The sequence below is a fragment of the Cololabis saira genome, chromosome 15, assembly GCF_033807715.1.
Source record: "Cololabis saira isolate AMF1-May2022 chromosome 15, fColSai1.1, whole genome shotgun sequence".
Taxonomy (NCBI): Eukaryota; Metazoa; Chordata; class Actinopteri; order Beloniformes; family Belonidae; genus Cololabis; species Cololabis saira.
In genome coordinates this window covers 4,603,730-4,617,561 of record NC_084601.1, presented here as the reverse complement: position 1 = coordinate 4,617,561, position 13,832 = coordinate 4,603,730, and the positions used below count along the sequence as shown (strand labels likewise).

The following is a 13,832-nucleotide window of genomic DNA, read 5'->3' as shown; positions in this document are numbered from 1 at the left end:
GACTGTAGCTCAACAGAAAAGACATTAACTGGTGCTGAAAAGCTCTTGGTGGAATTCAGCTGTCTCCAACCTCAGGATGTGTTCAGTGTGGTGGTGAAAAAGACAATAGGTAAGAAGCTATGGAGCAGAGGTGTCAAACTCATTTTGGTTGGCGGGCCGGATTTGACCAATTTTTTTATTTCGGGGCGCACGCTCAAAATAACAAAAACGGTGCAAATTTTTTTTTTCTAATTCTTTTTTTTTACTATTGTTATCTAATCCAATATCAGTTTAATTAATTTTAAAGGAAAAATGCACTTTGTTTACACTCTAATTATGTAAAATAAATTGAAATTTCTCGTTTTTTTTCAAATTATGTAAGATACTTTTAATATCATTTTACAAAGATAAACAGAAACAAGTGTGTTTTTTATATTTCGCTTTTTTTTAGGAAATTTAATTAAAAGCTACATCTTTCTTATTACATCCGAGAGTGTTTCTTTGTGATTTAGAGATTTTTCCAGTACAATAAGTGTATTTATTTAAAAAAATTGGCGCGGATATTTACGCCAGTGTGCCGAAAAAGTCAGCACTTCTCTTTTAACTGTTTTACTTTGTCACTATCCTCGTATTCAAAACTGAAATTCTCTGAATAAATATCTTCTATCATCTTTTTTAGCAGTGATATTTTTCCTGCGAAAATATATAATAGTAGTCAGTTAATAAAAATAAACGACCGTCTGTTTGGCTTAAGGTTTTTCTCCCACTAGGGGAGTTTTTACCTGCCATTGTTTATGTAATAACTGCTCGGGGGTCATGTTCTGGGTATGGGTCTCTGTAAAGCGTCTAGAGACAACTCTGTTGTATTAGACGGTATATAAATAAAATTGAATTGAATTGAATTGAAGTCTACAAAGAAATAAAATCGGCAAATGCATTTTAGAAAACTAAAAAAATGTTGAAAACTGCTCTATTTGTGGAATAACGATGGATTTGTAGAAGAAATATATTATCGGATATGCTGCGATTCATGGCAATTATTTATGCCTTCCTTTTTAGTAAATTAACATTTCGGTTTTTTGTGTTGGAAACTTCTCACGGGCCGCATGAAAATCTCTCGGGCCGCCTGCAGCCCGCGGGCCGCACATTTGACACCCCTGCTATAAGTGAAATTAAATTGTATATCATTATGTATTGGTCATTTTGGATGAACTCTCCTCAATTTAAAATGTCTTGTATCCTTCTCAGAATGCACAAAAAGTTCCTGCACACCTGCTGCTGCAGAGGTTGAGCCCAACCTCTTCGAGGACTTCAAAAGAACCATAATATGGCACATTAGTGTCCCAGAGAGGACCGTTTTAACATTGGACTTTCCTGCAAATGGACTGAGTGCCATTTCTGCAGCAGAAATTTGCCAAGATGGATATCGGTACACAGTGGCTACGACTAGGAGTGACGGAGAAATCAAAACTAACATCTACTGTAAAGGTGGGACAGTGTCTCAGCTGGATCTGTACGGAAAGACAACTCTAACTGTGGAAGCACCCAAAGGAGGAGAACTGGAAATCCCTGTGTTCAGGGCCAAAGCAGCACCGAGAGGTGAGGTTCTGTTCAGTACTCCAGTTGTAAAAACAAATCGGGGGGGGGGGGTGGTGGATTTTATCATATGGGGACAGATAATTTGTGCTGATTACAAATAATATAATATATTACAAATAATAGCAGTGACCAAAACGGCTGCAGAAATACTGCAGGAATGACATAGCAGCAGTTAAATGCAGCCTTCTGTAAGCTTTAAATATCCACTGGACTTACATCAAATACATCAAAACACAACAATAAAAAACACTTTTCTGAACTTATCAATATGACTCTGTCCTTCACAGGATAAGTAACATGGATCACTGCAAAAACTCTAAATCTTAACAAGAATATTTGTCTTATTTCTAGTTAAAATGTCTAATTTTAGTAAAAAAATATCATTACACTTAAAACAAGACTCATCACTGGAAAAAACAACAATTTTCCCCTGTTTCAAGTAGATTTTCACTTAAAATAAGTAGAAAAATCTGCCAGTGGAACAAGATATTTTTGCTTGTAATGAGAAGATAAATCTTGTCCAACTGGCAGATGTTTCTACTTATTTCAAGTGAAAATTTACTTGAAACTGGTGAAAATTGTCAAATAAGTTATTTTTCAGGTGTTATTTTTCTGGTGATGACTCTAAATGTTGAAATAGCAGTAAAACCACATTCATTGATGAAATGACATAAGGGATGGAAAGGAGGGATGACAGTTTTACAGGGGGGATGATTTGGACCGTTTTTATTTCAGGGGGGATGCCATCACCCCTCATCCCCCTCATCCCCCCTCATCCCCCCTCATCCCCCCTCAACTCCAGTACTGCTTCTGTTAGTGGACCATTTAAAAGCGTAAAGATCTTTAGTTATTCCTTGGATTAAATCCATCAGCTTTTTGAATTACAAAGATTCCCCGTAATAAAATGTTTCTTCTTTAGGGGGCAGAATGATGTCCGTGACCCCCGACCCAAACACCATCATCATCGTGAAGAGAGCGAGCAGTGAGCCTGACTGCAGCGTTTGTGTGGGCGAGGGCGCTGGAAAGAAATGCAACACACAAGTTCTACGACTGACTGCTCCCCAAAACACATCGGTAGAGTTTACGTGTCCAGAACCCCAGACCGTCTTCAGCGTGGAGATCAACAGAGAAATCGGTATGAATGTGTAACGTATGTATTTGAGATTGTGTTTTCTTTGTTGAAATATTCATTAATGAGGGCTTTGAATGATTTTTTTTTTATTTGCATAGTGTCTTATTTATTTTATCATTTAAATTTGAATTAATGACTGTTGAAGGTGCTAAATATACAGGACTGTCTCAGAAAATCTGAATATTGTGATTTTCTGTAATGCAATTACAAAAACATAAATGTCATACATTCTGGATTCATTACAAATCAACTGAAATATTGCAAGCCTTTTATTATTTTAATATTGCTGATTATGGCTTACAGTTTAAGATTAAGATTCCCAGAATATTCAAATTTTTTGAGATAGGATATTTGAGTTTTCTTATCTCAAAAATTTTGAATATTCTGGGAATCTTAATCTTAAACTGTAAACCATAATCAGAAATATTAAAATAATAAAAGGCTTGCAATATTTCAGTTGATTTGTAATGAATCCAGAATGTATGACATTTTTTATTTTTTTTTATTGCATTACAGAAAATAAAGAACTTTATCACAATATTCTAATTTTCTGAGACAGTCCTGTAAGCTGATGACGTTATATTAAATTTCATTTTTGTGGTTTTAAAATCCAAATTTGATTCTTCTTGTGATTTTTAAAAATTCTCTAAATGTTATCACAAAATAATAAATTAAGGATCACTTGGAGACTTTTTTGTAGAACTAATTGAGTATAATTCCTCAGCCTTGAAACACAGCACTAAATGTGTTTTTCTGTCTCCAGACTGCACCGAGGCCTCTTGCTCTGGTAACATCGTTCAGGCCGAGACCCAGTTCTTTCCCGACTTCAACCGGACCTTTACCTGGGACCTGAAAGTCGTCTCCACTCGCGCTTTCCAGCTGGACTTCCCAGAGACGGGAATGCGACAGATTTCTAACCAGGAGATGTGTCCGGACGACCACACGTACTCTCTCGTCACCTATCTGCGCACCGGACCAGCAACCGTCGGCACCTTTTGTAAAGGAGGCGACACGACCACCATACTGGCTCGCTACAAAGGCCGCATGTCCCTGCAGGTGCCTGGAGACGTGAAGGTGGACCCTGTGGACATCAAACTCAAAGTCGGGCCTGAGACAGAGAGTAAGTTGGTCGTGGGTTGTTACGGAAAATTCCAGATTCCCAGTGTCAGCTGAATGCCGAAGGATTGAGTTTTTCATTGCTCTCTTCTCTCCGTTAGTGGTGGCCATCGTGAAGGTCAACCTACCCCGGGGTGTATCCAACACAGACTTCATCACACCCAACTACCCTGAAGACTTCCCTGATGACGAGCAGATGCAGTGGAGCTTTACAGTGCCGGGCATGCACAACTACACGGTGCACTTTCACGAGCACACGTCCCCAGAATGCCTGAAGAAAGAGGTGGAGGTGGAGTACAAGAAGGAGGGCAAGAAGGGGAGCAACCTGACTCTGACGGCTCCTCAGCCCAAGCATCAGCAGGGAAACTTCCACATGGTGCTGAGGAACTGTGAAACCAACAGAACGCTCAAAGGGCTCTCCCTGAGCTTCAGAGTTTCTGTGATGAGAAGCGGTCACCCAGGCAAGTATTAAAAAAAATCATGAGGAAAATCTGATTCTGGAAATCTCAACTCGAGAGAAACTAATACCAAAACTAACTGAACAGTTTTTAGAATGAAATTAAACAAAAAATTATTAAGTTATGTACAGGACTGTCTAGGGCTGGGCGATTTTGGACAAAAATAAAATCCCGATTTTTTTTTTTTTTTTTTTTTTTTTTTTTTTTTCTTCTCTGAAAACCCGATTTTCGATTTAGATTTTTTTGGTGAAACTACAAAAAGACAATGGAATAAATTGTTTCAAATATTTTATCTTTATTTTTAAAGAAAAATAGCAAACAAATTTCCCTATTGGGAATGAAGTGCGATTGAAAGATACTGTAAATCCTCCTTAAGTTTAGTAAAGTGACATTTACAATTTTCTTGACCAAACAAAGATTACTAGACGAGCTCTGTCTGTAATGCAGCCAGCTGCAAAAAAGTTCTTTATTTTATGTAATGCAATTTAAAAAAAACAAAAATGTCATACATTCTGGATTCATTACAAATCAACAGAAATATTGCAAGCCTTTTATTATTTTAATATTGCTGATTATGGTTTACAGTTATAAGATTAAGATTCCCAGAATATTCTAATTTTTTGAGATAGGATATTTGAGTTTTCTTAAGCTGTAAACCATAATCAGCTATATTAAAATAATAAAAGGCTTGCAATATTTCAGTTGATTTGTAATGAATCCAGAATGTATGACATTTTTGTTTTTGTAATTGCATTACAGAAAATCACAATATTCTAATTTTCTGAGACAGTCCTGTACATTTTGACCAAAGAAATGATTAAGATTCCATATTGTCACGTGAAACACGTGAGCTGGTCTTCACTGAGAAACTTACCTTCTGTGTGTTCCCCTGTCAGTTCTCTGTAAGGTGGATCTGACCAAACATCCAAGTGTGTCACTGCAGATTGAAAAAGTGGGCTCTGATCCTTATTGTGAGATGAGCCTAAACTCTGAAGTAAAAGAGAAGATAAATGTGGCTCCAGGCACCACGGCCAGCCTCTCCTTCCTCGACTGTCCACATGATGATCTCCGCCTGACTGCCAGCAAAGTTATTGGTAAGATTCTTTATTCTTCTAAATGTAAAAGCTGGTTTACTAATTAAAAGGAAAGAGGTGCGTTGTCACAATTTCACGCTTACCAAAAATGTCAACATGAAGATAATTTCAAGTATCAGAGTTGAAAATATTGATATTTTAAGGATCATCTTGATTACTTTTATGTGGAGATTCATTAATGAACAGATTACTGCAGCTCTTATATCTCAAGAGTGAATATGAGGCTACTGTTCAACGCAGTAACTTTTGAAATGGCAGCATCAGTGCTCATAGATCAACATGTCATATTTATGTTTTCTTGAGGCAGTTTTGTTATCATTGTGACTCCAGTGTTCTATTTCAGAAGTATGTTGAACCTGAAATGAGGGAAACTCAGGGTTTCCTGTTTCAGATAGTTGGGTAACTTAAACCGAGAGAGGATTCGATCAAACCTGTTTCAGCAACTGAGGTATCGTATACTCAGTGTGTTACCATGGTAACTTACTCGATGAACTGGATAACGTGGTCTCCGTCTCCTCCCCTTCATAACATTGAAACAGGTTTAATATCTTCTGACAAACAAGCTTGAATACATTTTGGAGACAATTGTGAACAATTTCATGTCCTTTTTATTGATGATGAGGCTGGTAAGGGAGGGAGGGAGGGAGGGAGAGAGAAGGAAGGAAGGAAGGAAGGGAGAAGAGAAGGAAGGAAGGGAGAAAATAAGGAAGGAAGGGAGAAGGAAGGGAGAAAAAGAAAGAAGGAAGGAAGGGAGAAAATAAGGAAGGAAGGAAGGAAGGAAGGAAGGGAGAGAGAAAAGAGGAAGGGGAAAAGGAAGGAGAGAGCAGGAGGAAAGAAGGAAGGAACGGAGAAAATAAGGAAGGAAGAGAGAAAACAAGGAAGGAAGGAAGGAAGGGAGGGAGAAAATAAGGAAGGAAGAGAGAAAACAAGGAAGGAAGGAAGGAAGGAAGGAAGGGAGGGAGAAAAGAAGGGAAGAAGGAAGGAGAGAGCAGGAGGAAAGAAGGAAGGAAGGGAAAAAGGAAGGAAGGAAGGAAGGGAGAAAAGAAGAAGGGAAGAAAGAAGGAGAAGGAAGGATGGATGGATGGATGGATGGATGGATGGATGGATGGATGGATAGATAATTAGGTCATTTTGACCCAAAGACAGTACAAGGCTTAAGAAGTGGCCGTGTCAAATAATGTGTGTATTTGCTGCTTGGCCTCTTCCTTTAGTTTGGAACATTCTTCATTTAATTTCCTGCCCTTTGGTTCCAGCGTGTAAAAACGGCGTGTCGTGTTCCTCCACTGACCTGGCTGTGCCCAAGCTGGATTCCTGCCTGGCCATGCCCCTTCACAACTTCACCTGGCACCTGAGCATCCCCCAGGACAGCACGCTGGACCTGGTGTCCCCCACGGGGAGCCTGCAGCAGTCCCTGCCCGGCCAGGAGTGCAACGACTCCTTCCTGCTGCACGTGGCCGAGACCGACGGCTTTTCTCTCGGGGATTTCTGCCCCAAAGGCAAGATCCAGAAAGTTCAACTGCACACCAACGTCTCCGTCACGGCTACAGCGCCAGACTTGAAAAAGAAGACGGATCCTTTCCTCAACGTCAATGTCAGCCGGGAGATTGCAGGTAAAACATGAATGTGACTACGAATAGACAACTTTAAAACCAGAGCTGGTAGAGTAGCCAAAATGTGTACTCAAGTAAAAGTACTGTTACTTCAGAATAATATGACTCAAGTAGAAGTAAAAAGTAGTCATCCAAATAATTACTTGAGTAAAAGTAAAAAAAAGTACTTGATGAAAAAACTACTCAAGTACTGAGTAACTGTTGAGTAACGTCTGATTTCTTTTTTTAATACAACCATTCAAACAGACAAAAGTACAAAATAATCATCTTCAGGCAAATTAAATCAATAAAATAATAAAATAAATTAATAAAAAATAGCTTAAATTAAAATAATCTTAAAGTAAATTCAAGTACTTTAATAAATAATAAAATAAATAAAATAATAACAGAATAAAAAAATAAATTAAGCACAAGTAGCACAAAATTTCCAGCTTTTGTACTTTTCTTTTTTAACCAGGCAGAACTAGAACAAACATGAACTCATAGAAACTCTGTGTGTGTTTGAGTCTGTGTAAATGTGACAAAACATGCAAAAACAAACATTTTTCCCAAATAATCACTTAGTGATGTCATGAGATTGACGCGTACGTGGATAAAAGGGATAAAAGAAAAGTAACAGCTCAACGTAGCCTAATGTAGCAGAGTAAGAGGAACAGTTTCTTCTTCACAAATCTACTCAAGTAAAAGTAAAAAGTATAGTGATTCAAAACTACTCCTAAAAGTACAACATTTCCCAAAACTTACTCAAGTAAATGTAACGGAGTAAATGTAACTCGTTACTACCACCTCTGTTTAAAACCAACACTTTAACCTAGTGTTTTTTGAACCAGGCTGTTTATATGTTTATTTCCGCACACAGAATTATCTTCATTCTGGCCTTGTTAATATTCCATTCAGTGTTTACAGGTTTCTCTGTCACCTGTATCAGTTGATCCTGCTTTAACAAACAATGTAACAGCAAAAAATATAAAGGTATATGAATGGTTGTGACTTGCTTCCTAAGCTGCCGGTGGTATGTGGTAATGGTTCTCCTGCACACTGAAACCTGAGTGCTGCAGGTTCACACTTGCTCGTGGCTGTTTTCTAGATATTTTACTCATCCAGACGGAGCACACAAAGCACTTAACATCCAGACTGATATGTTTAATGTAGACGTAGTATGATTAACTTGGCTGTCTGATCATTTCATTGAGAGAGAACCAATAATACATATTTTCTTCATTGTTTAGTTTAAAGTTTTTATCGGCAAATATTACAGAAAATGATATGTACTGATTCTGCAGTAAGCTCTTTAGTTTGTGCTTTGATTAGATGAAGCAAGCCTATTAAATAAATCAACTAATGGGTTAGTAAATCAAGTTAATAATCATTTGCTGCTGTACTTTGTCAGTTTGCCTCCAACGTCCACCAGGGGGCGCCATTGTAGCAATTGTAAACATCAGTTAACCCTTGTACTGTCTTTGGGTCAAAATGACCCAATTTCTTCTATCCTTCTTTCCTCCTGCCATGCTCTCTCCTTCCTTCTTCCTTTCCTCTTTTCCTCCTTTTTTACTTCCTTCTTTCCTTCATTTCTTCTTTTCTCCCTTCCTCCTCCCTTGACCCAAAGACAGCACAAGGTTTAAGCTCTCCACACACACAATACAGCAGGGGTCTTCACCTAGAACAGGCCGGGGGCCACATCTGCAAAAACACTGTATGGAGAAGGCCGCACAGAAAATTTGGGGGTTTTCAAAATGTATTTTGCACTCAAAGATATATATATATATATATATATATATATATATATATATATATATATATATATATATATATATATATATATATATATATATATATATATATATGAGCAGGAGTTTATATCTGTCTAGTTTACATAATAATTATGTATTAATTGTCTCCAGATTTATTCATTGTGAATGTTAAATATAATATTCAGATAAAGAAATATTATTTTAAATGCAAGTTCATTTTGAAACCATGCATTGTGCAAACTTAATGAAGTTGATATTGACCTACTTTTAATAAAACACGCCATAATGACAAAGCACCACTTTCCACCAACATTTCCTTATTTGAATATTATATTAAGCATTGAGCACAAACATTTCAGTCCATAGTAGCCAGTTTGATGTTATAAATAAGCAACCAAAATATTAACCATAAGAGCCTTTATTTATGACACATCTGTGCATTATATCAGCAAAACAAAACAATCACATGAAATTATAGGAGGACTTGCAAAGTCCTCATTTAGAGATTCAAATGAAAAAAATGTCAGGCCAATCCTAGAAGCCTAATGATGTAAACAAGTCCTCTATAAACGGAAGTTGATAACAAATAATGTGACAAACATTATCACTGTGCAAAACTGGCAAAAAATCTGAAGTAGTAAAAAACATCTCTAGCAGAGATGAACATGTACAAACTATGTCCAAAGAATCATTAACCAACTGAAAAGGCTACCAAGCATCTGAAACTTTTATTAATTAACAAAATGCGATATGTAAACCATGTTAGTTTCGCTTCGGCGGCCGGAAGTGACGTTTGATCGATCGGGACGACACTACCGTATTGGCCCGAATATAAGACGGTGTTTTTTGCATTGAAATAAGACTGAAAAAGTGGGGGTCGTCTTACATTCGGGGTCTAGACGTTATATCCATTCACAACGCTCGATGGCGCCAGATATCTTTCAAGCGAATGCTGAACTTAACTCCCCAGGCCAAAGCGAGCCCCTGTCACGAAGAAGAAAAATAAAAAATAGCACTAAGAAAGAAAAGAGAAGAAAATAAGAGAAGAGATAACAGAAGATGGAGAAACTTCGAGATGATGATTTGAAGGAGGCAAAATAACAAGCTTTTTCTCTAGAATATATTGTTATAATCATTTGTTTCAGATGTACTGTAATTATTTTCTGTATGAAAATTGAATTTGGTGTTCAAAAAGTATTTTTTCAAACTTGAGTCTTGAAAAAGAGGCGGTCGTCTTATAATCAGGGTCGTCTTATATTCGGGACAATATGGTACTTTCCCCCCCTTTTTTGAAATATGACATGGGGCCACATAAAAGCTCCCGGCGGACCTCAAGTGGCCCACGGGCCGCCAGTTGAATATCCCTGCAATACAGTTTCCACTCCTTTTTTTCAGAGACCATCATCTATAGAGTCAACCCTACCATGAAGTCTCCCACGTTGCTGGCCACCCCCAACTGGCCTCGGGGAATGAAGCCGTACTCCACCATATCCTGGATCGTCACTCTCCCCAGTCAGTACAAAGCTCACCTGATGTTCGTCAACCTCAGTCAGCCCAAATGCGCCGACAGACACACCGGCATCAACGTGAAGATGTTCGGGTACAAGGAAGAGCTGATGAGCCGCAGGGAGGACGAGCAGGCGGAGGACAAGTTACTGGTTCCACATAGTTTCTATCTCAACATGTCCAACTGTATGCCAGAGGAGGGACACTTTGGTACCATGACCAAGATCGTCCTACAGAAGAAGACCAGTAAGTTCTTCCTCCAGTCATTCCACGCACGTAGTAATCCTGCACTCTGCTCACAGTAGGACTGGAATGTTTTCTTCTCCCCACAGATCTGTTGGCCATCCTCCTGGGGATAGCAGGAGCTCTTGTGTTCGCACTTATCCTGCTGGGTGTTGTATGTTTCATCACAAAGTAAGTACTCCTGAAAAGTTCTTGAAATAGTTCTCATCTCTGAATGCCTTTAGTTTAAGATGTTAACGTGTGAAGGACGATGTATCGTTTCTCTTGTGATCTTATGCAGTGCATGGCTGTTGCTCTGGTTTCTTTCTGGTTGTGTATGGATGTACAACCAGAGAGAAACCATGTGATGTAGGTGGGACAGTATCCATCCATCCATCCATCCATCCATCCTTGCTTATTTCCATCCATCCATCCATCCATCCATCCATCCATCCATCCATCCTTGCTTATTTCCATCCATCCATCCATCCTTGCTTATATCCATCCATCCATCCATCCATCCATCCAGCAGATTTCTGGTCAGGATTCAGGGGTCCAACCTCCTCGGAGACTTATATCTTCTTCTAAATCCATCATATTCTTCCCCCCTGAAACCAAAGAAACGAGACTAATTCTTAGTACCGAGGATGGAACGTCCAAGGTAATATTTTCATTGCAACACAACTCTTGTCACTAATGACTTTCCACATTTTTTTTTCAACAGGAAAAAGAAAGAAAAAATGAACAAGGAGTCATCAATCTACATCGGCAAGGGGAATATCTTCCTCCCGGGCGACCGGCACTTCACCAAAACCCGCTCTGAGAACGGCTCCCACGTCTACGACTACATCGACGACACCATGGTGTACGGCCACCTGCTGGGGGAATCCAACGGCTCCGACACCCCGCAAGAAAACTTAAAAGGACTGCAGGTCGACTCCTATCAAACCTTTACCGGCCCCACCGGTGGAACGCTTCCTGTTATTACGGAACCCGATCCCGAGCCCGAGCTGAACTGCAACATGACTTTCCTGGATCCCTCCGAGACCTTCATTCCATCCCGCCCACGCACTCCCATCGAACGGCAGGAGAGCCTGGGCTTCCAGGACCGCAGGATGGTGGACAACGAGCTTTACACCTTCAAGAGCACGGGGGACATAAACGCTATCCAACTCTCTGGTGGAGACCTGGAACCAGAGGAGTATTTGTAGTTTAGAAGAATTAGATCTGCGTGATGAACTGTTACTGAATCCCCCGTTACACAACGCAGGTCTGTGACCGATGTTAACATCTGTCCATGGATCACACTCAGGGAATCTGAGTTCTTGATGATGTTGCTGTGTGCAGAACTCGGGGCCTTCTTTTGAGCTGTACGACTATTCAGGAATAGTTTGGAGAAATAAAAGTGCATTTTCACAGAAAGCCAAATCAGAAGGTTTGCTCTGCTGCTAAATCTCTGACAGCAGCGTAAGAACTGGAACTGGAAATCTGTATGGGAGACGTGTTTGACGCGGCAGTTGGACAATTATGAACTCTCAGCTTTAGGAAGCTCGTTGGAAAAGTTTAATGGATTTATTTGAAGTTTCCTCAACTTTTCAAAACCTTTTATGGGCCTTTTTTTTAATGGAAAAAATAACAACGCGTAAGGATGGACTTTTTGCTGCATTGTTTGAAAGTGTTCAATTTTTTTATTCGTGTATTTGGTCAAGACCACGTTTACCCCACTGCTACCACCTCTTCCCCTCTTCTTTTTTCTTTTTTTTCTTTTTGTGAGTGTTTAATTTAGTTTTCATCCACCCTCAGTCCAATTAGCTCCCCCCCAGTTTTTTTTAAATGCCATAAAAATTCTTGCTATGTCGCCCCCATGTGACCAGACGTGGTAATGCTGGATAGTTTGTGTTTTTCTTCCTTCCTTTTCTGTTGCTGTTGTTTTTTTGTTATACAATACAGGTTTCAAATGTGCAAACAAAATGTTTTTATGAAATAATGCCATATTACCTTTGGTAAAATGTTTTTTTAATTTATTAACGAAACAACTAAGATGTTTTTCCCCTCTTGCTAATTGCCTCGTTAACCTACCGTAATTAGCTTGTTAAGAAATCCTTGTTTTTGACACATGAATGGTGTCAAAAAGTCTCCGCCTTCATGAGCTGAGACGTTGGAAAATGGATGAGTAACTGTGGTCTGTGTGTTATGATGTTTGTCTTTTTAAAATGTCTTCACTTGTAAATAAAATTTAGTGTTTTTGAAAAAAACTCAAGGAAATCATTCAGAGGATTAAAAAACGTTGCTCCTTGTGATGACTACCGTCGCACGCTAAGGCGGTGACATTCACTTTTCCATCTGGATCTGAGACGCTGAACTTTTGTATTGTGGATGGTGGAAATAATTTCAACCACAGGAGCTCAAGCCATAAAAAACAGTGTGGGAGAAGTTCAAACTGGCAGCTGGTGTTTATGATGGAGAAGTTCAGAGGAAAACGGTAACAGAAGCCAGGTTTCAATGGCCGCATTGCATTTCAAGTCTGCATTCCTTATTTAATTATTTTTCCACCTTTATGGAGCAAGGTTCAGTGTTTTTCATGTTTCAATCCACAAATGACAATGTAGAAATGAATATTCATAGTTTTTATTGGAAGTCAAGACACTACAATGAGTGTAAAGTGGGATAGATGATTTGGTTACTTTATATAAAAAAAGAAAAGCAATATCAAATGTGCTTTTGGCTTCATGTGTTCAGAGCCCAGTGAAGCTTAAACCAGCCGCTCTCAGTTAGTGGAGCTACTGCAAAAACGGGAGCAGATATGAGGAAATAATAGGAATTCCCACCCCCTCATTAATCTGTGATCAGTGCCAGCAACTTCACGCCCTTTTGCACAAAGGTCTTTGAAATTCCTGCAGACTGCATTTTCCCACGTTTTTTTCCCCCGTTCACTGTCTTATTTTTCCCTCTTGGTTTTATTGCAACCTCAAGGAATGCTGCAAATGACATACCAGCACATCACTTTTGTCAAACAAATAACCTCTTATGTAACACAATGTGACCTCTACATCTCATTTTGGTCCTGATGCTGTTGAAAGCCACTGGTTTAAACTTCCTTCAAAATAGCATGAAGCATACACACATAAACACACATAAACACACATAAACACACACATACACAAACAGAAAAAGCAGGTATAACCAGTACTCGAGTTGAGGGGGGATATAAAGAAATAAAAATGGTCCAAATCATCCCCCCTGTAAAACTGCCATCCCCCCTTTCCATCCCTTATGTCATTTCATCAATGAATGTGGTTTTACTGCTATTTCAACATTTAGAGTCATCACCAGAAAAATAACTTATTTGACAATTTTCACCTGTT

The 13,832-nt window shown here is 39.0% G+C and overlaps 1 protein-coding gene across 1 annotated transcript in view; it reads left to right on the top strand.

The window, feature by feature from the left end:
• Positions 1-12,278, top strand: part of cdcp1b (CUB domain containing protein 1b) — a 38,695-nt gene extending 26,417 nt beyond the window's left edge. The window contains exons 10-13 of the mRNA XM_061742167.1: positions 6,632-6,988; positions 10,135-10,491; positions 10,578-10,659; positions 11,192-12,278. Of these exons, the coding sequence (XP_061598151.1) occupies positions 6,632-6,988; positions 10,135-10,491; positions 10,578-10,659; positions 11,192-11,678 (1,283 nt within the window). The 3' untranslated portion in view covers positions 11,679-12,278. The remainder of the gene's footprint in view (positions 1-6,631; positions 6,989-10,134; positions 10,492-10,577; positions 10,660-11,191) is intronic.
• The last annotated feature ends 1,554 nt before the right edge of the window (positions 12,279-13,832 follow it).